The following is a 26611-nucleotide window of genomic DNA, read 5'->3' as shown; positions in this document are numbered from 1 at the left end:
TCCCAACCGTTACAGAGGGTGTGGGGCTGTACACAACAGCCCTGCTTTGAGTAGGGTAGAGAGTGTCTGTGTGTTCAACCAGACATGCCTCAACTCTCCTGCAACCTCTGAAGAAAAGCTCTTTTATGCCACACTAAGCTTGGTATGCGGGTGGCGCTGTGGGTAAAACCTCAGTGCCTAGGACTTGCCGATCGCATGGTCGGCGGTTCGAATCCCCGCAGCGGGGTGAGCTCCCGTCTTTTGGTCCCAGCTCCTGCCCACCTAGCAGTTCGAAAGCACCCCGAAGTGCAAGTAGATAAATAGGTACTGCTTTATAGCGGGAAGGTAAACAGCGTTTCCGTGTGCTGTGCTGGTGCTGGCTCGCCAGAGCAGCTTCGTCACGCTGGCCACGTGACCCGGAAGTGTCTCCGGACAGCGCTGGCCCCCGGCCTCTTAAGTGAGATGGGCGCACAACCCTAGAGTTGGACACGACTGGCCCGTACGGGCAGGGGTACTTTTACTTTTTAAGCTTGGTACCATATTATTGACAAGGCAGGTTCTTCTGCCAAATATCTTCCACATTCTGGGGGAATCAGCTGGCAGCTCCTTATTGGGTACCGTGTGGCTGCTATTTGAATTTTAACAACAGGCCAGCAAAAGTCCTTCATTCCCTGCTGACTCTCTCTCTAAATTTTTTATTTTTACATTTTACAATATTTCAACAACAAACATTAAATCTAAACAAATTCAACCTACATTTTCTTCGACTCCCCCCCTCCACCTCTCTGCGGTTCCTTATTTTAATCTTGCTGCATAACCAATTCAAAACTATTTACAAATTGAACCATTTTACTTCCTTTAAGTTATTTCTTACTACCCTGCTGACTCTCTTGTCGGCAAGAAGGGAATAATAATTTTGGTCAAGTTTAGGGCACTCATTTTGACCTCTCCCTCTCTCATGGGTGCTAAGTTTAGCTGCTATTTTCCACACCTCTTTTAACGGAAAAGAATAAAGTTAATAACCCACCTCGGCTCTGCAAATAAAAGCATGCTGTCGGCATGTTTGCCTATTGACAGACTCTGCATAGCTGGCACCGAGTATGCAAATGCAATCAGCGCTACCCAATGGCTGACGTTTTGCGAATGGTCCGTGCTGGGTTAGTTTACATTGCAAGCTCATGAACCAATATTTCATAGGAAGGGCATGGCATTCCAGGCAAATAAAGTTGCCTGTGAAGACCCCCCAAACCACCCCCAAAATAAATACCTAACAGACACAGAAATTTAGTTTAAGGTTTTTGGCAATGATTTTGGCCACAACTTTATTGATTACAGCCTGTGAGTAGTTGTTTAGGCATGGTTCCCGACTGCCTGAACCTGAACTGTGGCAGGAACAGGATTGACAACTGGGCACCACCAGAAGTCAGTAAGGGAAAGCATTCTGGGGGAGCACGAAGCTGGGTTCAGTCTCACAGCTCACCCCAGATACTCCCAGGGACTCTGGCATGGCCCTAGCCCCCTGACAGGGTTTGGAGAAAAGCAAGGCAAGCCCCTGGATTCCTTTAACGGAATTCCCTAGCAGCAGCAATGGAGGGGCAGGCACAGCCAACTGCTTCCCCTCCGCAAAACATCGAACCAATGCCTAACCACCAACCTTACAAAGTTGTGACAATTTGCTACACAGTAGGCAAAAAAAAAGAGGCACCAGCCAATCAGCCAAATGGCAAAATTCCTACTGGGCCGCTGCTCCAAACAGACAACCCCTAGACAGGCATAACAAGGCCAAAAGAATAGCCCTGCATATAGGGAGGGAGGGAGGGAGATCCGCTGCACATAGCAAGAAGGAGAAAGCTCCCAATGACATGCAGCAGCTTAAATATCTGCGTTATCAGCATTGGGAAGCTATTGCAAGAAACTGACAAGGTCGACTAAGAGAAGGTGGATGGATTAAACTGAGGCATGAAAACAGAAAACGTTTGTGTGAACTTAAGAGCCAAAGTATTTGCTGTTGGATGAATAAATAAGCTTATGTAATACAGTGGTACCTTGGTTCTCAAATGCCTTGGTACTCAAACAACTTGGAACCCAATCACTGCAAACCCGAAAGGAAGTGTTCCGGTTTGCGAACTTTTTCCGGAAGTCAAACATGCTCGTTTTGAGTGCCACACTTCCATTTTGAGTGTCCGTTTTTGCTATTTATTTTGCATTTTTGTTTTTGTGGCTCTTTTTGTTTTGTTTTTGTGACTTTGTGGAATGCAGCTCAGCTACTGATTGATTGATTGATTGATTGATTGTGTGACTGCAGTACATTGTTTATTGCTTTCATTTTATGGATCAATGGTCTCGTTAGATAGTAAAATTCATGTTAAATTGCTGTTTTAGGGGTTGTTTTTAAAAGTCTGGAACAGATTAATCCATTTTGCATTACTTTCTATGAGAAAGCACGCCTTGGTTTTGGAACACTTTGGTTTTGGAACGGACTTCCAGAACGGATTAAATTTGAGAACCGAGGTACCACTGTAAAATGAGAGAGTACTTATTCTAGTTCCAGGTAACTAAAACACACCTTTGGTCATTTAAAGGGTGGCAGGGGGTGGTGTGGTGGTGAGTAATTTCGTTTTTGACAAAAGAGAGGCTATTTCGCAGTACAGTGGTACCTTGGGTTAAGAACTTAATTTGTTCTGGAGGTCCATTCTTAACCTGAAACTGTTCTTAACCTGAAGCACCACTTTAGCTAATGGGGCCTCCTGCCGCCGCCACGCAATTTCTGTTCTTATCCTGAAGCAAAGTTCTTAAACCGAGGTACTATTTCTGGGTTAGCAGAGTCTGTAACCTGAAGCGTCTGTAACCCAAGTGTGATGGGATAATGAGCTGCTTGTGCGTAAAACCTTGATCCCTCTGGGGTTTGGCTGGTCATCCAAACCGAGGCACTAACGGGGCCCCCAAAGCATGACTCCGTCAGTCGCTGGTAGAATCTGACAGTGGGCGTCTACGGAATTTACGCCAACATAAAAGCTGTTTGACGGACATGCGCCTTCGTGACTCTCTGCGTGACAGTTTCCGGCGAAGGGTGGGAGTTCCCAACGGGGGTCCCGTTACCTCTCCACTACTCTCACTGGAAGCATCCCAGAGCCTCCCCTCCGCTGTGACTCCTGCACTCCCCCTGCTGGTTCCCTCTTCTGCTGCAGATTCTCTCCTATTCTCCTGGAGCCTGTCCACCACCTGTCTCTCCGATGGCAGTTCCCTGACACCAAGGTACCACTGTATTTGATTGTCTTATCTTCTGTTTTAGAACTGGTCTAAGCATTATCTTTAACATACAGAGGAAGCTGGAAATGGCTTTTGGGCGGTCGCTTTTCCACCAAGGCCAGCCTCATGTACCAGTTAATGGTTGTGCATTGTGTATTTGGCTGTGTTTGGCAGCTGGCATGCCAACTTTTCCTGGCAGCCATAAATATAGTGAGATCAGCTGCTGCACGACATTTCATGTTGGTGGCTTGGAAAAGCCACAGAGAGAAGCCATTTCCAGCTTGCGAGAGTGATAAAAGTAACGTGTAGACCAACTGCTAGCATTCTGAATTTGGAGAAAGTTAAGGAGAGGATCCGATCATGCCTCTACATTTTAATATTTCTTTTCAAAGAAAATGAAAGCTTACACACACAGAAAACCCTGTATGGTTTTAAAAGAATATGGGTGTAGGGGATCTTTTTCATTCACATTTTCCCATTTCTGTGTTTTGTCGTTTTGTTGTGGCCCTGTGAGGGTCTTCTGGCGGTTCCCTTACTGTGAGAAGGGAGGTTACAGGGAACCAGGCAGAGGGCCTTCTCGGTAGTAGCACCCGCCCTGTGGAATGCACTCCCATTGGATGTCAAGGAGATAAGTAACCATGGAATCTGTAGAAGACATCTTAAGGCAACCCCGTCTGGGGGTGTTTAAAATGTTAAATGTTTTATTACGTTTTTATATATTCTGGAAGCTGCCCAGAGTGGCTGGAGAAACCCAGCCGTATGGGCGGGGTACAAATAATAACATTATTATTATTATTATTATTATTATTATTATTATTATTATTAGCTATGACCATCAATGGTGCTACACATGTAAACAAATGAACAAAAGTATAATTTCATACACAGCTGGGTGTGAGAAAGACCATGGCTCAGTGGTACATCATTCACTTTGCACACAGAGTATTGCAGGCTCAACCCAGGGCAACTCCAGGCAAAGCAAGGATAGGCCAAACTTGGTCTGAAGAAGAAGAAGAGTTTGGATTTGATATCCCGCTTTACCACTACCCGAAGGAGTCTCAAAGCGGCTAACATTCTCCTTTTCCTTCCTCCCCCACAACAAACACTCTGCCCAAGGTCACCCAGCAGCTGCATGTGGAGGAGCGGGGACGCGAACCCGGTTCACCAGATTACGAATCTACTGCTCTTAACCACTACACCACACTGGCTCTTAGAGAGCTGCTGCCAACCACTATAGGCATTGCTGAACTAGATGGACCAATTGTTTGACTCCGAGTTAGGCAACTTCCTGCTTCCACATGTAAGTTCTTGAAGGACCAGATATTTCACAGACAGCCAAACACAGGGCTAATTGGGAGGTTGAAAGCACATAGATTAACTATCTCTATAAATGCATTCCATTTTATTTATTTATTTTATTTTTTGCTGCCACGATCATTTTACCGTGGCTGAACTAGCCTTTTAAATGTCACTCTATTTATTTTTTAAAAATTAATTTTATTAAGTTTTACAGAGAGAAAGACAAAACTTAATATCTTTTCCCTTTTAAAACCAAACCAAGACTTTTATCTAGATACAATAAAAATCCCAAAAAGGCGTGAAGAAATAGAGAAAGAAAAAAAATAAAGAAAGAGTAGAAAAGAGGTGAAAAGAGAAAAATAAAAAAATTAAGATTCAGAAAATAAAGAACTTCCAATTCATCTGTCTGCTATATAAAAACAATATTCACTTTGTCCAATCCAATATAACACCCCACAAAGCCAGTTTCTATAAGCAAACATTATCTTCAATCCTCAAATCCAGATCTCATTATTAAATTCCACTTTAAAAGAGAGGATGAATGCATGTTGTTCAAATAATACAAGCAGTCAATGTTGAAATAGACAAAAACTCTTAACCTACTTGAAGGAGAAGCACAGGGGGGCGTGGAAGTCTGAGGCTGCCCCCAGCCTTTCATGTTATAAGCATAAACTCGGACATAATAGATTCGGCCCTGTAATGAGAAAATAAAACAGATGACTCCAAGTTTATGAGCACGGGCAAAACGAGCATTCCATAGTCATGTGGCTACCCATTGACAAAGGAGCGAGCCCAGTGACCCAAATACATTTCTTGTAACCTGTTTTATAGCAGGGCTGTGCTGAATGTTCACTAACGTTTGAAACTGGCGCATTCGAGACAGCTGAAGCAACTGCAGAACGTGCGGCTTTGCTTATGGCTGCCTGTGATGATAATACATAAGCCGTAGCGCTGTTGCATCAGCAAGAAAAGCTTGCAGGTTGCCACAACCAAGTAGAAGTGAGAGCAAATGAGTCTGAGGACAGTGAAACCAATAAGATGAAGAAGCAGAATTAAAGGAAGAGAGGGAGGAATACAGTGGTACCTTGGTTCCCGAACACCTCCGTTGTCGAATGTTTTGGTTCTCGAATGCCCCAAACCCGGAAGTAAATGCTTCCGTTTTCGAACATTTTTCGGAACTTGAACGTGTGACATGGTTTCTGCTGTGTGCAAGAAACTCTTGCAACCAATGGGAAGCCCTCCCTCGGTTTTCGAACGTTTTGGAAGCCGAACGGTCTTCAGGAATGGATTATGTTTGAGAACCGAGGTACCGCTGTATATATTGTAAACTGTCTTGTGATCTTTGGAGGAAGGGTGGTATAGAAATTTGAAAAATAATAATAATATTAATAAGGAGGGAGGGAAGGAGGGAGGAAGACATTATTGAGAAGAAACAGCAGCTAGAGAAGCCAAATGTTGCCAAATGGCATTGAAACAATGCTAATAATATCATAGCAAGTGTCAAAAATCGACTTTTCTTCTGTTCCTTCACTGTCCACAGTGGAACGTTTCAGAAACAAAGCTTGCCCCCAAACAAACACAAAGGTTACCCCAAAGAAATATGAGGCATAAACTGCTTGAGATCATCACCATCATTATTATAATAATAGAAAAACGTGTTGGCCGCATGTTTTATTCATGTATTGGCGCTGCATTCTCCATCATTTACAATTGGCTTCACCTTATCTCTTACAATATTGCATACTGTATCTCTGGGACCCTGAGAAGTAGTTTAGATTAGCTAGCACTGAGCAGTGCATGGCTTTTATTATTCTTGTAGGTTGTATAAATTGCTGACGATTTGCATCTAAATTGTCTCTCAAGGAACAGCTCCTGAAACAGGTCAAAGGGAGGTCTATGGGATGTGCATGTTAGGGCTACAACCACAGTCTTCTAGGTCAACAGAGGTACCCTGTTTTTAGATGTTCCACAGAGCTATAAGGAGTTGCCTTCTGCTGAGCCAGGCTAAGGCCCAAACTACACATGACATAACAACCTGGGAATTGGTGCTTTCCTGGGATCTACAGGGCTTTCGATCGCCACTTCTGCCCCAAAACGCCCCATTTCAGCTGCTGCCTCCCACGGACATGAAGCTGGGGAAAAAAATATTATCTGGGAAATCGTATCAGGCATCTTATGAATGTCTCTACCAAAGCATTTGTTCAAAGCTAACCTTTGCACAAATCAACAACAAAAACCCAACTGTAAAAAGACACTTTTAAAATCTAAGCTTCAAACCCCAAGATGTTAAATGTTGAATTTAAAAGTCAGTTTAGAAGAACTTAATGTGTCTCCCTCGACTAACACAGGTTTTTCTTTAAATTAAAAAAAATGCAAACGATTTTGAGACAGGAGAATGTATCTGAGATTTCCCTCCAGCTGGAAATATTGATGAATTTTAAAAATAAAAAAAACCCTGTTACTGATGTCGAAAGTCACATTCAGCTGCTTATGAAGGACCGAAAGTTGAAGGCAAATGAATGTGAAGTGGACATCCTTATATGCCCCCCTCCTGAGACTCTCCATAGGGAGATCATTGTCCATCAGCCACCCACTTTTAATCTCTATAAAAACACCCCTCTCTCCTTTTAAGTTGCTGCAGCCAGCGACTTTTGTTTCCCCAACAAAGCGGTGGGGATGGAACTGTTATTTTAGGCATCAGACATGGAGTCAGGATTGGATCTCTCCAAAGCCTTTGATCTGCCCTAAGATTAGCCCATGATCCATGGCACAGCAGCTTTAATTCCACTCTCTTCAGATCTCCCCCCACTAATACAGCGACTCACAAAACAACCTACAGCCAACCGCCCACCCCTTTGTGGTTTTCAGATGCTGGGTACCAGACACAATGCGTTTAATGACTGGCAGCCCTTGCCGGAGGAATGGCGCTCAGCTGTTCTCCTCGAGCAGCTTAAATTCAAAGTGGGCAGTTTTGCTAGTGTTTGGGGAGCAGCGCAATCTAAATTAAGGCCTTGTCATTTACCATGGTGAGGCCGGTGATGGTGCACCTCATAGACTGAAGGTTATCCGTGATGATTTCCCCAGCCAAAGGAGAAAAGTCTTCTGAATAGCTCCATTCCGCTAGGAAACAAAATCAAACAGTGGAAAGGTTAACTAGACATCAATTGTCTAAGAGAGGAATATTCAGCTAATTTACATCATCTCTCCCTTGTTTGTCTCAGGCCTCTGTATCAATGAAAGTGTTGAAGAAGGTTTTCTGCATGCAAGTTAAGCCAAGCAAACATTTGCACTTTACTCTCGCAAAGAGAAAGGGAATTTTGGCCTGCAAGCAGCTAAGCAAGTACGTGGATCTACTGGTTGAAAATCAGCCAACAATTCAGTGCTTAGGAGGTGACGTTCGGTGGGGTTCACAGTTTGAAGCAACACAAGAGGACAGTTTCATCTGTCTAAAAATAGAATAAAATTATTGAACCACTGAATTCCTCACATACAGACACACAATGAAGGAGAGCGGAGCTGATAATTACTTCGGAAAATCTTTAAGCTTGAAACTTAGGCATTGGGGTTCGTCAAAGTTTGATAAAAACATACCCACTCTTTTCACTTTTTCCTACAGATGTTGTTCTCTGTTCTGGGGAGAGCAGAGATCAATTTCCCTGCTTTTGCTGGGTGCAATAACTAGAAAGCCTTTAAAATGCAATGTGTGTGTGTGAGTCCTTTGCCCCTGTTTGCAACGCCTCCTGAGATCACTGAAATCACATACCCATTCACCAGAAGAACCATTTTGAATCAGAATTTCTGCAAACACCAAAAACCTGAGATTGTTTCAAAACTGAGCTGCGTGCATTTTTGAAGAATACTATTAAATTAAATCAGGTGCTGGTTATAGCTTACCGAGCTGAAGACGAGCAGAGGCAGCAAATTCAGAAGAAGTAATCTTAATGAATAAAGGAGGCTGCAGATCTAAGACCACTTTATCTATAGTAAGAAGGCAGAGCAGTCCTAAACCCTTGATATGTTAGCCAGAGCACACATCTAGCCACCATGCTGTTGCTTTTAAACGAGAAGACAGAGTGGACAATAGCAAGTCTACCAACCTCCATTATATACAAAGGAAATAATACAGAGCCTCACAGTTTGCAGGGCTGTTACAGCAATAATAAAATGTCACACTTTGATGATTGATGACACTAGGACCTAACTACCATATTTTTCAGTCTATAAGATGCCCCCATGTATAAGACGACCCCTATTTTTTGAGCCCAAAATTAAGAAATAAATATTTTAAACATTTCGTGTATAAGACGACCCCCAATTTTAAACTTAAAAAAATTGGGGGGAAACATAGTCTTATACGCGGAAAACTACGGTATTTTGCAAGGATGGACACCATAGCAAAAAACTAACTTACGGGCAGCTTCCCTGTATCAAAATAAGGCCCAATTGCTACAGATATGAAAGGAAGGAAGGAAGGAAGGAAGGAAGGAAGGAAGGAAGGGCCATTTCTGTAGTGGCTCCCTGTTCGTGGAATGCTCTCTCCAGGGAGCTTCTCCCGGCTCCTTCATTGTACACTTTAACATTCCTCTTTAATCAAGCCTTGGGCTAATTAACATCCAATGCCCTTTTAAAATGTGTTGGGGAAGGGAGATTATTGGGCTGTTCTTGTTCTTATTTTTATTATGTATTTTGTGATTTTATCTTGTGAACTGCCCGGAGACCTGCAGGTATAGTGCAGTATACAAATTTCATCATCATCATCATCATCATCATCATCATCATCATCATCATCCCTGATTACTGGCTGTGAGAACTAGGGATGATGCGAGATAGAGTCCGACAACATCTGGGAGAGAAGAAGAGGAGGAGGAGTTTGGATTTGATATCCCGCCTTTCACTCCCCTTAAGCAGTCTCCAAGCGGCTAAGAATCTCCTTTCCCTTCCTCCCCCACAACAAACACTCTGTGAGGTGAGTGGGGCTGAGAGACTTCAAAGAAGTGTGACTGGCCCAAGGTCACCCAGCAGCTGCATGTGGAAGAGCAGGGAATCGAACCCGGTTTACCAGATTACGAGTCCACTGCTCTTAACCACTACACCATGCTGGCATAACAACAACAACAACAACAACAACAACAACAACAATAACAACAACAACAATAATAATAGGTTACTCCAGCTACTCCAGGTGGTTCCCAACAGCATATTAAAAACATGATAAAACATCAGACATTAAAAACTTTCCTAAACAGGGCTGCCTTCAGATGTCTTCTAAAACTCAAATAGTTGTTTATTTCATTGACATCTGATGGGAGGGCGTTCCACAGGGCGGGCGCCATGACCAAGAAGGCCCTCTGCCTGGTTCCCTGTAACCTCATGTCTCACAGTGAGGGAGCTGGACCTCAGTGTCTGGGCTGAATGATGGGGTGGAGACACTCCTTCAGGTATACTGGGCCGAGGCCATTTAGGGCTTTAAAGGTCAGCACCAACACTTTGAATTGTGCTCGGAAATGTACTGGGAGCCAATGCAGATCTTTCAGGACCGGTGTTATGTTGTCTCGGCGACCACTCCCAGTCACCAGTCTAGCCAACCTTCTCATAAAAACCTGTCACAGAACATGGCTTGGTGGGCTTCTTTTAGCTAGGTGACCAAGGGCAGCAGATACCCAATCACATACAAGTGTCTGCCTTGAGCCAAAAGTGACACATGTATTTTGCATTATGGTTTTTCACAGGGCTCCAGACATGGGTTCAACTTCTGAGACTGTACACAGCCTTTCAAACATAATGTGAGAAGCAGCGCTCAACGAAACATTAACTTTTGTCCATTAACCTTGAGCTCCCTGAAGCTCTAACAACACAAACACCTCAGACTTTATTGAGAGCCACAGAACTATCTCCAGCCGCAGCAATGAAAATTTAGAGGCTGTTAACAGAACATCTTGTATGGGGGTTCTTGCACTGGCGCATAGTAGCCTTTCATTACAGAGTGCCTGTAAGTGTCATTATATTTGATGGCCTGTCACATTTTCCATTGTAAACCACAATTTTCTGGGCTTTATAACTTTTGCTGCATTAAATCATTTCGAACTAAAGCTGGGTATACAAGCTGCCAAAACAGACAAGTTCCATTACTGGGCCGGCATAAAATGGGAGAAGACCGTCCTAGGTTGTTTAATGTCAAACCAAAAGGAATGTGCAGTCTTGTCAGAAGACCCGTTCTGGAGGAAGAGAATAATGGGCTTTAATCTGGGGCCATTCTTTGTCGTCATGTACAGTGAAACCATATGGCGCAGTGCGGAGGGATTTACTGTTGGGAATCAAAGGGAGCTGACAATAGTAGGATCATCAAGAATCAGTGCTAGCTATAGTGAGTTCTAGTCAACTTTCTAAATCAAGATGTTGGGAAGGAAGGGGGGAAAGGGAGGAGGGTTCCCTAAAATTGTTTTTCATATCGCATTTGGAGGAAGAAGAAAAAGGATGACTCTGGAATCCCACAAAGTCTTCCAAACTTTGTTGGAACTTTGTTGGAACTTTGTTGTTGTTGTTGAGTCGTTTAGTCATGTCTGACTGTTCGTGATCCCATGGACCAGAGCACGCCAGGCACTCCTGTCTTACACTGCCTCCTGCAGTTTGGTCAAACTGAAATAGGGATGTCCTATTCAACAACAGCAACTTCTCTTTTAGAGATGTTGTTGTTGTTTAGTCATTTAGTTGTGTCCACCTCTTTGTGACCCCATGGACCAGAGCACGCCAGGCACTCCTGTCTTCCACTGCCTCCCGCAGTTTGGTCAAACTCGTGTTGGTAGCTTCAAGAACACTGTCCAACCATCTCGTCCTCTGTCGTCCCCTTCTCCTTGTGCCCTCCATCTTTCCCAACATCGGGGTCTTTTCCAGGGAGTCTTCTCTTCTCATGAGGTGGCCAAAGTATTGGAGCCTCAGCTTCACGATCTGTCCTTCCAGTGAGCACTCAGGGCTGATTTCGTCAAGAATGGATAGGTTTGATCTTCTTGCAGTCCACGGGACTCTCAAGAGTCTCCTCCAGCACCATAATTCAAAAGCACCAATTCTTCGGCAATCAGCCTTCTTTATGGTCCAGCTCTCACTTCCATATATCACTACTGGGAAAACCATAGCTTTAACAATACAGACCTTTGTTGGCAAGGTGATGTCTCTGCTTTTTAAGATGCTGTCTAGGTTTGTCAGCGCTTTTCTCCCAAGAAGCAGGCGTCTTTAATTTCGTGACTGCTGCCACCATCTGCAGTGATCATGGAGCCCAATAAAGTAAAATCTCTCACTACCTCCATTTCTTCCCCTTCCATTTGCCAGGAGGTGATGGGACCAGTGGCCATGATCTTAATTTCAAACCTAGGGTTGCCTTATTTCAAGGAATGAAAATCCAGACACAGAAGTTGTTGGGCTCTGTTTTACAACATCTCCCCCCCCCCCAGGAGGTTTTTTACCTATTTCTTAGGGAAATTGCAAAAAAAAAACCACTTCCGATATGGGCTGCCCGCATGTTTGGGTTTTCCTGGACATTTTGGATGCTTTTCAAAAATTCCACCTGGATGCCATTTTCGAAGGACGAATCCTGGCTACGTCCAGGAAATTCCAGGTGTATGGAAGCCATATCCAAACCCATCATGAGGTAGAGGTCATCATAAAGACAAAGAGCCTATATCAAGGGACCTAAACTATCAAAAGTGATACAGCAGTGGCTTAAATAGCACGTCAGTCACAGCCAGAAAATAACCAATGAGTGAAATGCTCCAGCGTCCAGCAATTGTTTTAAAGGAAAAGGAAGTCAGTTTGAAAGGAGGTGTCTCTATTCATTCTGCCTTTAATTGGCCTCCCATGTCTCATGAAACGCTCAGACATTGCTGTATCCCAGATATTCTTCTTCTATATATTCAGGGGTATTTCAGTCTGGTTCGTCCATTGGTGAGCTATCACTAATCTTGCTGCGGTCAGTGAAATGCTGGTGAATTTTCATGAGAACGTTTAACAAAATATATCCGCAAACTGATGAGGAATAGTGAAGCACTGGACTTGACTGGGAAAATGAGAAACTGAGAGAAACTGAAAATGACATCTTCGCCCATCCCCAAACACAGAGTAATGTTTGGGTGGAATTTCACATGAAACAAAGTGCTCTTATGCTTACATTGGTAAAGGTAAAGGGACCCTTGACCATTAGGTCCAGTCGTGACCAACTCTGGGGTTGTGGCGCTCATTTTGCTTTATTGGCCAAGGGAGCCAGCGTACAGCTTCCGGGTCATGTGGCCAGCATGACTAAGCTGCTTCTGGCGAACCAGAGCAGAGCACAGAAACGCTGTTTACCTTCCTACCGGAGCGGTACCTATTTATCTACTTGCACTGGTGTGCTTTTGAACTGCTAGGTTGGCAGGAGCAGGGACCGAGAAACGGGAGCTCACCCTGTCACAGGGATTCGAACCGCCGACCTTCTGATCGGAAAGTCCTAGGCTCTGTGGTTTAACCCATAGCGCCACCTGTGTCCCTATGCTTACATTGACCCCAGCATAAATTGGCTTCTAATCCTGGTTTAAAAGATGAGAAAACGAGTGTAAAGGATGATCATCTACCACCTATGAAGGATTTTGAATGTTCACTCTTTTAAACTGGCGTATAACGAAAGGGCTCAATGGCCATCTTCCACCTCTTTAGTATTTTATTTTCCTTCTATCAGAATGTGGCATATATCTGAAAGCAGTTCCCTGGACCTTGTCAAATTTGCAGAGATTCAGCCCTTAAACACTGCGAGTAGCTTTTTAATGCACTGGGCAGTGTTATCAAACATGAGAAATTGCCTGAACTGAATGCCCTAGAATCATTTAAAATGCAGGTGTAGATGTTTGGGCAAAACAGGTCATGTAGTATTATATTTTTAAAGGCAGCAGCAGGGGCGAAATATTGTACAATACTCTTAGATAATATTTGCTTTTCTCCTGGTAATAGCTTTCCTTACCCATCAGCTGGAAGGGGAAAAAAGATGAATCCTGATTCCCCATGGAAATGCAACACATTTTCAGTAATGCACGCAAGAACCAGGATGTACTTACCAATAATGTTCAAGAATTTCAAAACAGTGTGAAATACTTCCAACAGGCTGGGTATTATTATCATTTCTGTGTCACTACTGCAGATACTGCAGATAAATTCCACTCCTTTATCCTGCCTTTAAAGGGTCTCCTTCTTTTAGAGATAACATTTTAAAAATATATATATATATTTATACTTCTCAAGTTTATACATTTCACAATCATTTTGACATTTCAAAGCTTGACTTCCTTCCCCCTCTTTCTGTGGTTCCTTAAGTTTTTTTTAATATCTTCTGCATATCCAAATTAACTTAATTTGCTCATTTATTCATCGTCTTTAAATATATACTGCAGGTTCCTGCTGATTATTACAATAATCCTGCCAATGTTCTTACATGTTTACAATTTATCTGTAAATATTCAATAAACCATTTCCATTCTTTTATAAAAGATTTGTTATCTTGATTCCTTATTCTTCCGGTAAGCTTTGCCATTTCTGCATATTCCATAAATTTTTGTATCCATTCTTCCTTTGCTGGGACTTCTCTTTTAGAGATAACATTGCCTGAATAAGGGGGCAGAAGGAGGAACAGAACTCTTCCTTCTTGCAAGAATGGGCAAAGGGCTCTCAATACATTGGGGAGTGAAAAGTAAATTTTCACCTGTGGAATGTTCTTCATTATGAAGCATATGGAGACAAGCTCCCTATTGACTTCAGAAATTGGGATGATAGAGGCATTTAATTTTATTTTGGTCGCGCTGTAATACCATCATCACCTAATAGACTTTTAAACTGTAAACAACAGTGGGCCAATTGTGTCTCTTTCAGGTGTGTGCAAACCCCCCCAGTAGAAATCTCATTAGTCTTTTCAAACTTATTTTGCCCATCCTTGAAATTCCTCAGATGTTTGGCCTGAAAGGAACTCACTATCCATTTCACTTTAAGGTGCAATCTGGTAGCAGCCATCCCCTGAAACATTCTGTCCGCCTGACCAAACTCTTCACCCTCCTTTGTGATTTCTCAGATGTGTTTCCTGAGGAGAAACACCCACATCCACTTCAGATTTCACTTTGGGTGAAATTTCTGTGGCCAAAAACGTATGGCCAGCGCAACTTTCTGAACCCATCTCTCAATCTGGGATTCAATCAAGACAAGCCTGCTTTTATAGCCTAACGTTAATTCTAGGAGGCTGCTGAATTTCTCCTGAGAAATTTCATTATTGACATGAATTCAGGTGAGCTGTTCTTCTGACGTGTACTGCCATCTGGTCATGCACATACTGTCTCAGTAAATGGGCCCACAGAGGCCAGCTTGGCAACCCTTGTGCGTATTATCTTCCAGTAAATGTGGTCCATAAAAAGGACCTTCTGTCACCTCCCACCCTCAGGCAAATTGTCACAGCAAGTGGAAGTCTAGCTATATGCATCAAAGTAGTAGCCCAGATATGAGCGACTTATGAAACAATTTCACATTTCACCATACTTTCTCCAGAGTTATAATATTGCACAGAGAGAGGGATGGAGTGACTATATATATATATATATATATATATATATATTCTGGACAAACTACATTTAGGACTTATGCTTAGGACTATTTTCTTTTCTTCCCTAACTAAATCTTTAAATTCTTGTTAAAACACTTTTAGATGGTGCTTAGGGATCAAAGAAATTCTCTCCTCAGCATGGGGCCTCTTAAGCTGTGAAATCTTACTTTCCCTGACAAAAGCAATGGCTTTGAGGTGAAAGATGGAAATCAGAGGCCTCAGAGGCTGAGGGATAAGAGCTCAGGGAGGCTAAAACAAACATAAACACTAACTCGGGCCTTTTTAATGTGACTTACTGTTATATAATGACATCAAGAAGCAGTTTTACCCGAGAGACAGAGTCAACCTCGTCCAACATTTTCTACCTGAGTGGCAGCTGCTCCCCAGCACCTCAGATCTGAGCATAGCTGTCAGCTTTTCCCTTTTCTTGTGAGGAATCCTATTTGGAATAAGGGAATTTCCCTTTAAAAAGGGGAAACATTGACAGCTATGGATCTGACGCATGAAGAACCATATGGTCCATCTATTGTATGGAATGCAATGCGTAGGCAGTTGGATAATACCACCCAAAATGACAGAAGATGAAAGAATCCCTCAAAACTCTGTTTCTTTCTGAATGTGTCAGATGTTTTGCCTGAGGAGGAACTTTCATATTCACTCTGAATTTTGCTTTGGGAAATTTATCGACACAGATTGGCTTGTTTTGCTTTAGGGTTAAGTTTTGGCGGCAGCTCCGAATACAGACTATGAGAAATGGAAGCATTAAATGGCCCCCTCTCTGTTTGAACTAGGGCTCCTCACACATGCTTCTGAGCTGTTCTATTTTCTAGAAAAAGCAAAATGACCACAAACAGCTCCATTGTTCTCTTATAATGGCAATGGCGCCCACCTGAGAGGTGCCGGAAGTGAGTTTCAGTGAATTCTGGCTGAAAAAAATCCCTGCTTTTGAACAACCTAGAAGATCAGGCTAGGGGTTAAAATATAGTGTTCTTGTAAGTTTAGGGAGGAGGGACGCGGGTGGCGCTGTGGGTTAAACCACAGAGCCTAGGGCTTGCCGATCAGAAGGTCGGCAGTTCGAATCCCTGCGATGGGGTGAGCTCCCGTTGCTCGGTCCCTGCTCCTGCCAACCTAGCAGTTCGAAAGCACATCAAAGTGCAAGTAGATAAATAGGTACCGCTCCAGTGGGAATGTAAACGGCATTTCTGTGTGCTGCTCTGGTTCGCCAGAAGCGGCTTAGTCATGCTGGCCACATGAACTGGAAGTTGTACGCTGGCTCCCTCAGCCAATAAAGCAAGATGAGCGCCGTGACCCCAGAGTCATCTGCGACTGGACCTAATAGTCAGGGGTCCCTTTACCTTTACCTTAAGTTTAGGGAAGCAATCTCAAGAGTACTATCTCCCTTTTGAAGTCATGTCAGGCAGATCCATCTACGGCAGGCATAGGCAGACTCTGCCCTCTAGATGTTTTGGGACTACAACTTCCATCATCCCTAGCTAACAGGACCAGTGGTCAGGGATGATGGAATTTGTAGTCCCAAAACATCTGGAGGGCCAGGTTTGCCAGTAAAAAACCCCACTTCCGATATGGACTTCCAACAAAACACTAAAATACAATAACCTATTAAACATTAAAAGCTTTCCTAAACAGGACTGCCTTTAGATGTCTTCTAAAAGTTTGGTAGTTATTTTTCTCTTTGACATCTGGTGGGAGGGTGTTCCACAGGGCAGGCGCCACTACCGAGAAGGCTCTCTGCCTGGTTCCCTGTAACTTGGCTTCTCGCAGCGAGGGAACCACCAGAAGGCCCTTGGGGCTGGACCTCTGTGTCTGGGCAGAAAAATGGGGGTGGACACGCTCCTTCAGGTATACTGGACCGAGGCCATTTAGGGCTTTAAAGGTCAGCACCAACACTTTGAATTGTGCTCAGAAACGTACTGGGAGCCAGTGTGGGTCTTTCAAGATCAGCGTTATATGGTCTCGGCTGCTGCTCCCAGTCACCCCTTCTGCCGCATTCTGGATTAGTTGTAGTTTCTGGGTCACCTTCAAAGGTAGCCTCACATAGAGCACATTGCAGTAGTCCAAGAGAGAGATAACTATGCCTGATCTGCAGTTTAGAGCACAGATGGGGAACCTGTGGTTATTCTCCAACTCTTTTGTAACCGCTAGCTACTGGACATGGCTGATGGAATTGGAGTTGAACAGAACTTGGTGATCTACAGGTTCGCCACTCCTGGCTGAGAAAATGAAAAGAAAAGCATTGCTATCTCCTTTGCACACAACTTTAAGAGAATGCAGGATGCCAAACAGGTTTCACATCATATCAGGCAATGATGGATCCAAATGCTGGCCTCCACAGAACAGCCACAAATCACAAAGCAATCAGGCGGTCAAGGAAAGAGCAGCTTCCCATTTTGCTGTTGAAAAGAATAAAGTCAGTTTCAACACATAGGCCTACTTGTTGAAGTATGGTTTTTAATGACAACTGATAATGAAGAGCAGGGGAACATTCATAGACTTGAAAGCTGGGGATTCTGAAAAAAAACAAAACACTTACATGACTAAGTAGAGCAAAGTGGCATTGAAAAATGATTTGTAGTTCATTTGATGCTTTTAAAAATTCTACAGTATAGTGGCCAATTCCATAGGTTGGGGTTCCATGGGGTGGGAGGTATATAAAAATGCTTAATGAATATTACCCATGCATCCCAGAACCAAGGCCGTCTAATATTATCACATTGTTTTCAGTCTTGAGTACCACGTTTGCATGAGGTATGGGGAGGCTGAGTTTAATCACCAGGGTTGTGCCTAAACACAAGACTTTTCAGTGCAAAAATATGGTTCCTGTCATTATGGATAAATAGAGAAATCTGAACAAGACTAGTGCCTCCAGCAGAGCACTTTGAACTAGAAAAGTAAAGTAGCAAAAGGAATAATAATAATAATAATAATAATAATAATAATAATAATATATTTATACCCCACCAATTTGACTAGGTTTCCCCAACCACTCTGGGCAGCTCCCAACAGATTAAAAACTGAATAAAATATCAAATATTAAAAGCTTCCCTAAACAGGGCTGTGGGGTGGGTGTTTAACCCTTCTCCTGCCACGCTGTTTTACTCCCCAAACCAGAAATATGATGATGCCTTTGACCAAACGCAGCAATGTAGCTAAAACCTTACCAAAATTACACATTTTGCCCCTGCCATCTGCTTTCACTCCTGCAGTGCTCTAGACCTATGCAGGTCTAAAGCAACAATGGGGTAAAAAAACAGCTAGGCAAAAGAAAGTTTTTGGGGAAAACGACTGGCAAGGGAAGGATTAAGTATTGCCATCCATCTCACGCCTCCTCTGTCACAAAACACTGGAGTGTGCTGTCCCAAGGGAAAATGGGTCAGAAAGTCCTCATTACTTACCCCTAAGGCACAGTACCTATTAAACATACAGATGATATGTGCTTTAATAATAACACAAACCATGCCAAAAGACAAGGTTTGTGGGAAGGGGTGCACTTTGCTTGTCCAGTGCCACTGGGACAAACCTATCAATTTCAGTTTCTCTACGTTTCTCATATTTTTGGAATCCAACAGTTTGGTCCTCCACATTTACACATCAGATTGCATTTTTTTAAAAAAGCTGCATCATGAAAATTGCACTGTATTGCAAATTTCTCCAAACATTGTTGTATATAATAGTGCCTACTTTTTGCAAAGCAATTTCCTCTAATACAATGTATTTCTGTCTGTTATTTTCATGAATATGTGATTTTTTAAGGCACATTTCATGTGTGTGTGTGTGTGTGTGTGTGTGTGTGTGTACAATGCATTCCTTGGTTTGCAAATTATATTGCAAAATTCACAGAAGTGCAACTTCTGAAGGATGGCTGTGTTTTGGTTTGCGTATTGTTTCAGAACGTGCAAACTAGGTAAGTTCACTTTTAAGTGTGGACTGAATCAATTTTTCACCCCCATCCCGAGTCATATGCCGCGCTTTTATTATAAGCAATAAAGTTAACCAATCTGAAAGCAAATCCTAATTTCATAAGGGAAGCCACAAGTAGCTTATTTTTGGTATTGGTTTTACCCTACTTTTTTCTTTTCTTTTTTTGTAGCAATAAAGTGTGGCATTGAATATGATTCATAGGAACTGTGATCATAAACACTTTAACTTGAAAGAAGTTGCTTCTGAGTGCTTGACTATTTGGCATGCTGGAGCATGACAAACCCATGCCTCATCTTTTCCCTTCTTCTGAGAAACTTTAATTTGAGGTTTGTTGGATGGAAGACTGAAAGTGATAATAGATAATAGATCATAGAGTTGGAAGGGACCACAAGGGTCATCTAGTCCAACCCCCTGCGATGCAGGAATCTTTTGCTCCACATGGGGCTCGAACCCACGACCCCCAGATAAAGAGTCTCATGCTCACCTGGGCTTGAAAACATCTAACTCCTCATGCGAGGAACTGCATCCTTCTGGATGTTGTTTGAGCAAACTTCTCATTGGCCATGAAGGTTGAGGATGATGGAAATCGGAACACCCTTCGGAGGATACCAGATCTTAACAATCAGCTAATTTGCTTTCTCTCCCCCCTAAAAAGTTGTGGTTGTTTTTTACCAATTTCCTGGGAGTGGCCCAAATGATAGAAATTGTTCTAAATTCTTAATTTCTAGATCTGAACAAAAGCGTTGAGAAAAATCAACTATTCCCCATTTTAATGGTTGATTAGATCTGTTACCGGGACGCAGATGGTGCTGTGGGTTAAACCACAGAGCCTACGACTTGCTGATCGGAAGGTCGGCGGTTTGAATCCCAGCGATGGGGTGAGCTCCCGTTGCTCGGTCCCTGCTCCTGCCAACCTAGCAGTTCGAAAGCACGTCAAAGTGCAAGTAGATAAATAGGTACCGCCCCGGCGGGAAGGTAAACGGCGTTTCCGTGCTCTGCTCTGGTTCGCCAGAAGTGACTTAGTCATGCTGACCACATGACCCGGAAGCTGTATGCCGGCTCCCTTGGCCAATAAAGCGAGATGAGCGCCTCAACCTCAGAGTCAGCCACGACTGGACCTAATGGTCAGGGGTCCCTTTACACTTTACCTTTTAGATCTGTTACCTTTCCCTTGACTAGACTCTGTGACTGTGAATCAGCTGGATAGTTAGCTCATGACATACTCAGACCACCATACTAAAGTGTTGATTTTGTTTTATTTTTTAAAAGCACTAATATGGGTTGTTTTTCTATAAATGTTAATATGTGATAGCAAAGCATTCTGTGTATCTTTGTTTTCCCCAGCCTTTATATTGTTTCCAAATGTTTCCTTTGTTCAGGGGCTAATATATATCCCTTTCTTCCTCTTGTTTGAGTAAACATGATTAAAACCAGGCTGTTAGTTTAAAATGTGTGTTCTTGTTGTTGTTGTTAATTTGATTTATATCCCGTCCTTCATCAAAATATCTCAGGGCAGTGTACAACATTAGAAACACATTACAAAACTTCAATGGTAAAAACAAAATTAAAACATAGTAAAAAGCATACTGATGGGCAGCCCAATAGTAAAATAATCATAATAAAAACAGTCCATTCTTCAGGATAGGGCTGGTTCTCATGCAATCACACTATGCACAAAAGCTGACCTCTGATGTCAGACATCCCTCAGTGATGTCTCACACCAGAGTGGCTGGGCAACCCAGTTAGATGTGTGGGATAAAGTAATAAATTATTATTATTATTATTATTATTATTATTATTATTATTATTATTCATTGCATATTTACAATGCTACTAACAAGAGCAATCCTATTAACTTCCTGGCCTCTTAAATTTGGAAGTCATGTCCCGACCAGAGAAGAATGGCAGATTAAGTTGATGGACTATGCCGAAATGGCTAAAATGACCAGAAGAATCATAAATCAGAAAGACCAAAGTCTTAATAAAGAATGGGGAAAATTTATAAGTTATCTTCAAGAGCATTGTAAACAGTTAAGATCGTTAGTAGCATTGGAATATCACTTGTAGTTGAATAGTGGATTTTGGATATAATGAAGATGTAAAAGATTTGGATCATCGTAAAAGATGCAGGAGGAAATGATTAATAATAGGACCCACAAAGGGGAGGATGGAAGTCCAGGAGATTCCTTGGAATCTTGTTTTTTATTATCTATGTTCAATATATGACTGTTAAATTTTAATCTGAAAAACCAAATAAATAACTTTCAAAAATAAAAAGTCCTTCTCGGACTGAGTGCTCGGTCACATGGAATGGAAAGCAAGCCAGGAAGGGACCTGGGTGTCCCATTTGCAACCTGCCCAGCCCTCCTGAGGGACGCGGGTGGCGCTGTGGGTTAAACCAGAGAGCCTAGGGCTTGCCAATCAGAAGGTCGGCGGTTCGAATCCCTGCAACGGGGTGAGCTCCCGTTGCTCGGTCCCTGCTCCTGCCAACCTAGCAGTTCGAAAGCAAGTGCAAGTAGATAAATAGGTACCTCTCTGGCGGGAAGGTAAACAGCATTTCCATGCGCTGCTCTGGTTCGCCAGAAGCAGCTTAGTCATGCTGGCCACATGACCTGGAAGCTGCATGCCAGCTCCCTCGGCCTATAGATTGAGATGAGCGCCACAACCCCAGGGTCGGCCACGAATGGACCTAATGGTCAGGGGTCCCTTTACCTTTTAACAGCCCTCCTAATCAAACCTTACTTTGTCCTCAGGCAATTCTCTCAATGATCTTACTCAACATTTGACACCGTACCATATTGTTAACCTGGCTTGATTTGCGAGATGGTTGCTGTAAACAGGCTATCTTAATCAGACAGGTCTCATCAACGCAAAGCCATGAAACCAACCCAAAGTCAGTACCTTTATATTTGGTCACCACTGCTGAGTTCATGCTATGAGGTTCTTGGAAAGTGACAGTGAGTGATGTGCTGCTTGTCACCATGAGGCAGACGTTGGTCGGTGCCTCGGGGGCTCCTGGGGGCAAAGAGAAAACATCGTGTTACAGGCGGAACAAATACTTTTCAAACAGTGCTCATCAAAGAAACGTCCCCAAACCATACAAAAAACTGGTGAGCTTTCATATGGTGTTGCTTCAAATGGTGAACGCTACTAGGCAGTCTATGCTAATGAGATCAGATGGACGCTATTTGTTTGTTTGGTTGCCTTCATCTCTTTTGGATAATGCTAGCACCCCAGAAATCAAACATTTCCTCGATATATGTAAATAAGAAACGCACAGATGCTTGCCGAGATCAGTACTAGGACAGATAAGGAACCAAATAATGCATTAAATTTTGTTACTTATTTTTGATCTGCATTTCAAATTATTGCTGAATAAGGAAGCACATTTATACAGCAGCTCAAACCATTGCTTTATTTTCTACCCAATGAAAACAATTATTTGCAGCAGTAGGATGGCCATCTTTTACACTTTTGCCAGAGAGTAAGTTCCCAAAAGCACAAGTGAACTTATTTTGGCGTCTAGCTATGTATAAGGTTGAAGTGTAAGCTTTATCAAACTGTAGTAATTGAAACAAGTTTGTTTCCGTAATACACACACACACACACACACACACACACACACATATACACACACATACACTTTTCAAATTTATACATTTCACTAGTTTTATACATTTCCCTAATTTTACATTCATACATTCATTTTGACATTTCAAAATTGACTTCCACTTCCCTCTTTTTGTGGTTCCTTAAATTTATTTTTAATATATTCTGCATATCCAAATCAAATTAACTTGCTTATTTATTAATCTTCTTTAAATATATACTCTTGTAAAACTTCAGGTTGTTACAATGATCTTGCCAATGTTTTTACCTATTTATAATTTATCTGTAAAGATTCAATAAACCATTTTCATTCTTTTATAAAAGATTTGTCATCTTGAGAGAAAGGCTTTAGGGAAATCACTGTAATAAAGAATATGGCAATTGTTTAATTAAATAGTGTTATGTACTGAGCTTGGATCCTAGAACAATAGGCAGATAGGATCCTAGAAGGTAGCAACTTGATTGGTCTGCAGCAGCCGCCCAATCCGGCTTGAGGAGGAAGTGAATCAGCAACCTGATTGGCCCGCAGAAGCATCCCAATCTGGCTCCAGGAGGGGAGTTGAATCAGCCAATCATGCGGGACCAATTGTGTAAATAATGTATATATAGCCAGAGGTTTTGGGGGGAAACTCACTCACTGTTGACCATGAGCTGAAATAAGGAGCATGAAATCAACACACAACCCTGAATATATTTCAAATACTTTTAACTGTTTTTAGCCTATTAATTAATCTAAAGGTAAAGGGGCCCCTGACCATTAGGTCTAGTTGTGACCGACTCTGGGGTTGCGGCGCTCATCTCGCTTTATTGGCTGAGGGAGCCAGCGTACAGCTTCTGCGTCATGTGGCCAGCATGACTAAGCTGCTTCTGGCGAACCAGAGCAGCGCACAGAAACACCTTTTACCTTCCCACTGGAGCGATACCTATTTATCTACTTGCACTTTGACGTGCTCTCGAACTGCTAGGTTGGCAGGAGCAGGGACCGAGCAACGGGAGCTCACCCCGTGGCAGGGATTTGAACCGCCAACCTTCTGATTGGCAAGCCCTAGGCTCTGTGGTTTAACCCACAGCGCCACCCACGTCCCTATTAATTAATCTAGTAAATGTAAATTCTAATAAACATTGCTGCATCTCTTAAAAATAAAGGTGTCTTCTGTTTTGTATAGTAGAAGCCTTAAGAAAGCATCATGTACTTGCAGAGGCTGATTTACAGCTATGAGAAATGTGGCTCCCTGTCATCTTCATGAACTAGATAAGGTCTTCTCGAATCCCACCACCCACATTACTTTAAGTTTCAGAAGGCAACTTGTTCTATCCGCACCAGTTCCCCTGGTTTTAAGACTGAGATCTACTGCTCTGCATGAACACCAGTGAGGATGAATAGTTGGTTTTTCTTACTGGAATGTTCATAGCCCGATTTCATGCGCTTGTAGAGTCGGTGTCTCCACTCCCAGGATTTCAGCTGCTTCTCCTTCTCGGAGCTGTCTGTGCTGAGCCCTTCATTCATTACTTCTGCAGACAGATCGCTGACTCGTTGCTGGGCCTCTTGAACTAAGTTGCTCAGATGGAGTGACCTGCTTTCCATGCTGACAACTGGCAGGGGAAGGGAAATGTCGAAGTTAGCACTAGGACCAGTGGCGTAGCGTGGGTTATCAGCACCCGGGGCAAGGCAAGTAATTTGCGCCCCCTAACCCATGGATTTGTGCCCCCTAACCCGTGGATTTCCCTAACCCCCAGATGTTGCGCCCGGTGCGGCCGGCCCCCCCTGCACCCCCCACGCTACGCCACTGACTAGGACTTTGGCATGGCAAAATTGCAGATTTCATCCACTTGACCAGGGGTTAGGGTGAGAAGAGAAGAAGAAGAGAAGAGTTTGGATTTGATATCCCGCTTTATCACTACCCGAAGGAGTCTCCAAGCAGCTCCTTTCCCTTCATCCCCCACAACAAACACTCTGTGAGGTAAGTGAGGCTGAGAGACTTCAGAGAAGTGTGACTGGCCCAAGGTCACCCAGCAGCTGCATGTGGAGGAGCAGAGACGCGAACCTGGTTCCCCAGATTACGAGTCTACCGCTCTTAACCACTACACCACACTGGCAGAAGTGCAGGGGAGAAAGATCAGTGTGTGGGACTAGTCTGGCCAAAATCCTTTTGCTGTGACCCAAAAGAAGAGCCCCACTAGCATGCCCTATCACACTGCAAGAGAGTCTGAAGAACAGAACACAGGAAGAAGAGTTTGGATTTGATATCCCGCTTTTTCACTCCCCGAAGGAGTCTCAAAGTGGCTAACATTCTCCTTTCCCTGCAGGTTCTGCAGCTTCTCCTGGCTCCTGCATTGTACACTTTTAGGCGTCTGGCGAAAGCATTCCTCTTTAACCAAGCCTTGGGCTGATTAACATCCAATGCCCTTTTAAAATGTGTTGGGGAGGGGAGATTATTGGGCTGTTCTTGTTCTTATTTTTTTCTATGTATTTTGTGATTTTTATCTTGTGAACTGCCCTGAGACTTGCAGGTATAGTGCAGTATACAAATTTCATCATCACCATCCCTAATTATTTACTTTGAGAACTAGGGATGATGGAAGATAGAGTCCAACAACATTTGGGAGAGAAGAAGAAGAAGAAGAAGAAGAAGAGAAGAAGAAGAAGAAGAAGAAGAAGAAGAAGAAGAAGAAGAAGAAGAGTAGTAGTAGTAGTAGTAGTAGTAGTTTGGATTTGATATCCCGCCTTTCACTCCCCTTAAGGAGTCTCCAAGCAGCTAACAATTTCCTTTCCCTTCCTCCCCCACAACAAACACTCTGTGAGGTGAGTGGGGCTGAGAGACTTCAGAGAAGTGTGACTGGCCCAAGGTCACCCAGCAGCTGCATGTGGAGGAGCGGAGACACGAACCCGGTTCCCCAGATTACGGGTCTACTGCTCTTAACCACTACACCACACTGGAAGAACATAGGAAGCACTAAGCCTTACAAGGAGCGCTTGAAGGAGATGAGTATGTTTAGCCTGGAAAAGAGGTGACTGAGAGGAGATATGAGAGCCATCTTCAAATATCTTAAGGGCTGTCACATGGAAGAGGAAGCATGCTTGTTTTCTCTTGCTCTGGAGGGTAGGACTCAAGGCAATGGCTTCAAGTTACAAGAAAAGAGATTCAGACTAAAAATTTTGGGGGGAAACTTGACAGCAAGAGCTGTTTGGCAGTAGAGCTGACTCCCACGAGAGGTTGTGGGCTCTCCTTCCTTGGAGGTTTTTAAGCAGGTGTTGGATGGCCATCTGTCATGGATATTTTAGCTGAGATTCCTGCATTGCAGGGAGTTGGATTAGATGGTCCTTGGGCCCCTTCCAATTCTATGATTCTAAGGGCTATTTAGGGACATGGGTGGTGCTGTGGGTTAAACCACAGAGCCTAGGACTTGCCGATCAGAAGGTCAGCGGTTTGAATCCCCATATCGGGGTGAGCTCCCGTTGCTCGGTCCCTGCTCCTGCCAACCTAGCAGTTCGAAAGCACGTCAAAGTGCAAGTAGATAAATAGGTACCACTCTGGCGGGAAGGTAAACGGTGTTTCCGTGTGCTGCTCTGGTTCGCCAGAAGCGGCTTAGTCATGCTGGCCACATGACCCGGAAGCTGTATGCCAGCTCCCTCGGCCAATAAAGCAAGATGAGCGCCGCAACCCCAGAGTCGGTCACGACTGGACCTAATGATCAGGCGTCCCTTTACCTTTACCTTTACCTTAAGGGCTATTTATTAATCTAGAACAATTATATCTTGTCTCCCACAACAACTTCCAAGTTGCCTTGTAACAAAATCATTGGTACCATAACAAAACCACAAACAAATCCAGCTAAAAATTACATCAACATTAAAGATTTGTTTTAAATAATATAATAAAAAACCCCATCCCAACCTTAGATGTACTTGCTAACTACATATTGAGTGCATCGTTT

The 26611-nt window shown here is 43.2% G+C and overlaps 1 protein-coding gene across 5 annotated transcripts in view; it reads right to left on the bottom strand.

Moving 5' to 3' along the window:
• ANKFN1 (ankyrin repeat and fibronectin type III domain containing 1) overlaps positions 1-26611 on the bottom strand; it is a 281459-nt gene that overhangs the window by 71064 nt on the left and 183784 nt on the right. For all 5 annotated transcript variants that reach the window (XM_081849564.1, XM_081849563.1, XM_081849562.1 and 2 more), the window contains 4 exons: positions 24074-24268; positions 21968-22081; positions 7550-7647; positions 5131-5221 (listed from right to left, as the gene is read on the bottom strand). In XM_081849564.1, coding sequence (XP_081705690.1) covers positions 5131-5221; positions 7550-7647; positions 21968-22081; positions 24074-24268 — 498 coding nt within the window. The remainder of the gene's footprint in view (positions 1-5130; positions 5222-7549; positions 7648-21967; positions 22082-24073; positions 24269-26611) is intronic.

The sequence above is a fragment of the Podarcis erhardii genome, assembly GCF_964252035.2.
Source record: "Podarcis erhardii genome assembly, chromosome: 2".
Classification (NCBI taxonomy): Eukaryota; Metazoa; Chordata; class Lepidosauria; order Squamata; family Lacertidae; genus Podarcis; species Podarcis erhardii.
This window is presented reverse-complemented; position numbering and strand designations above follow the sequence as displayed.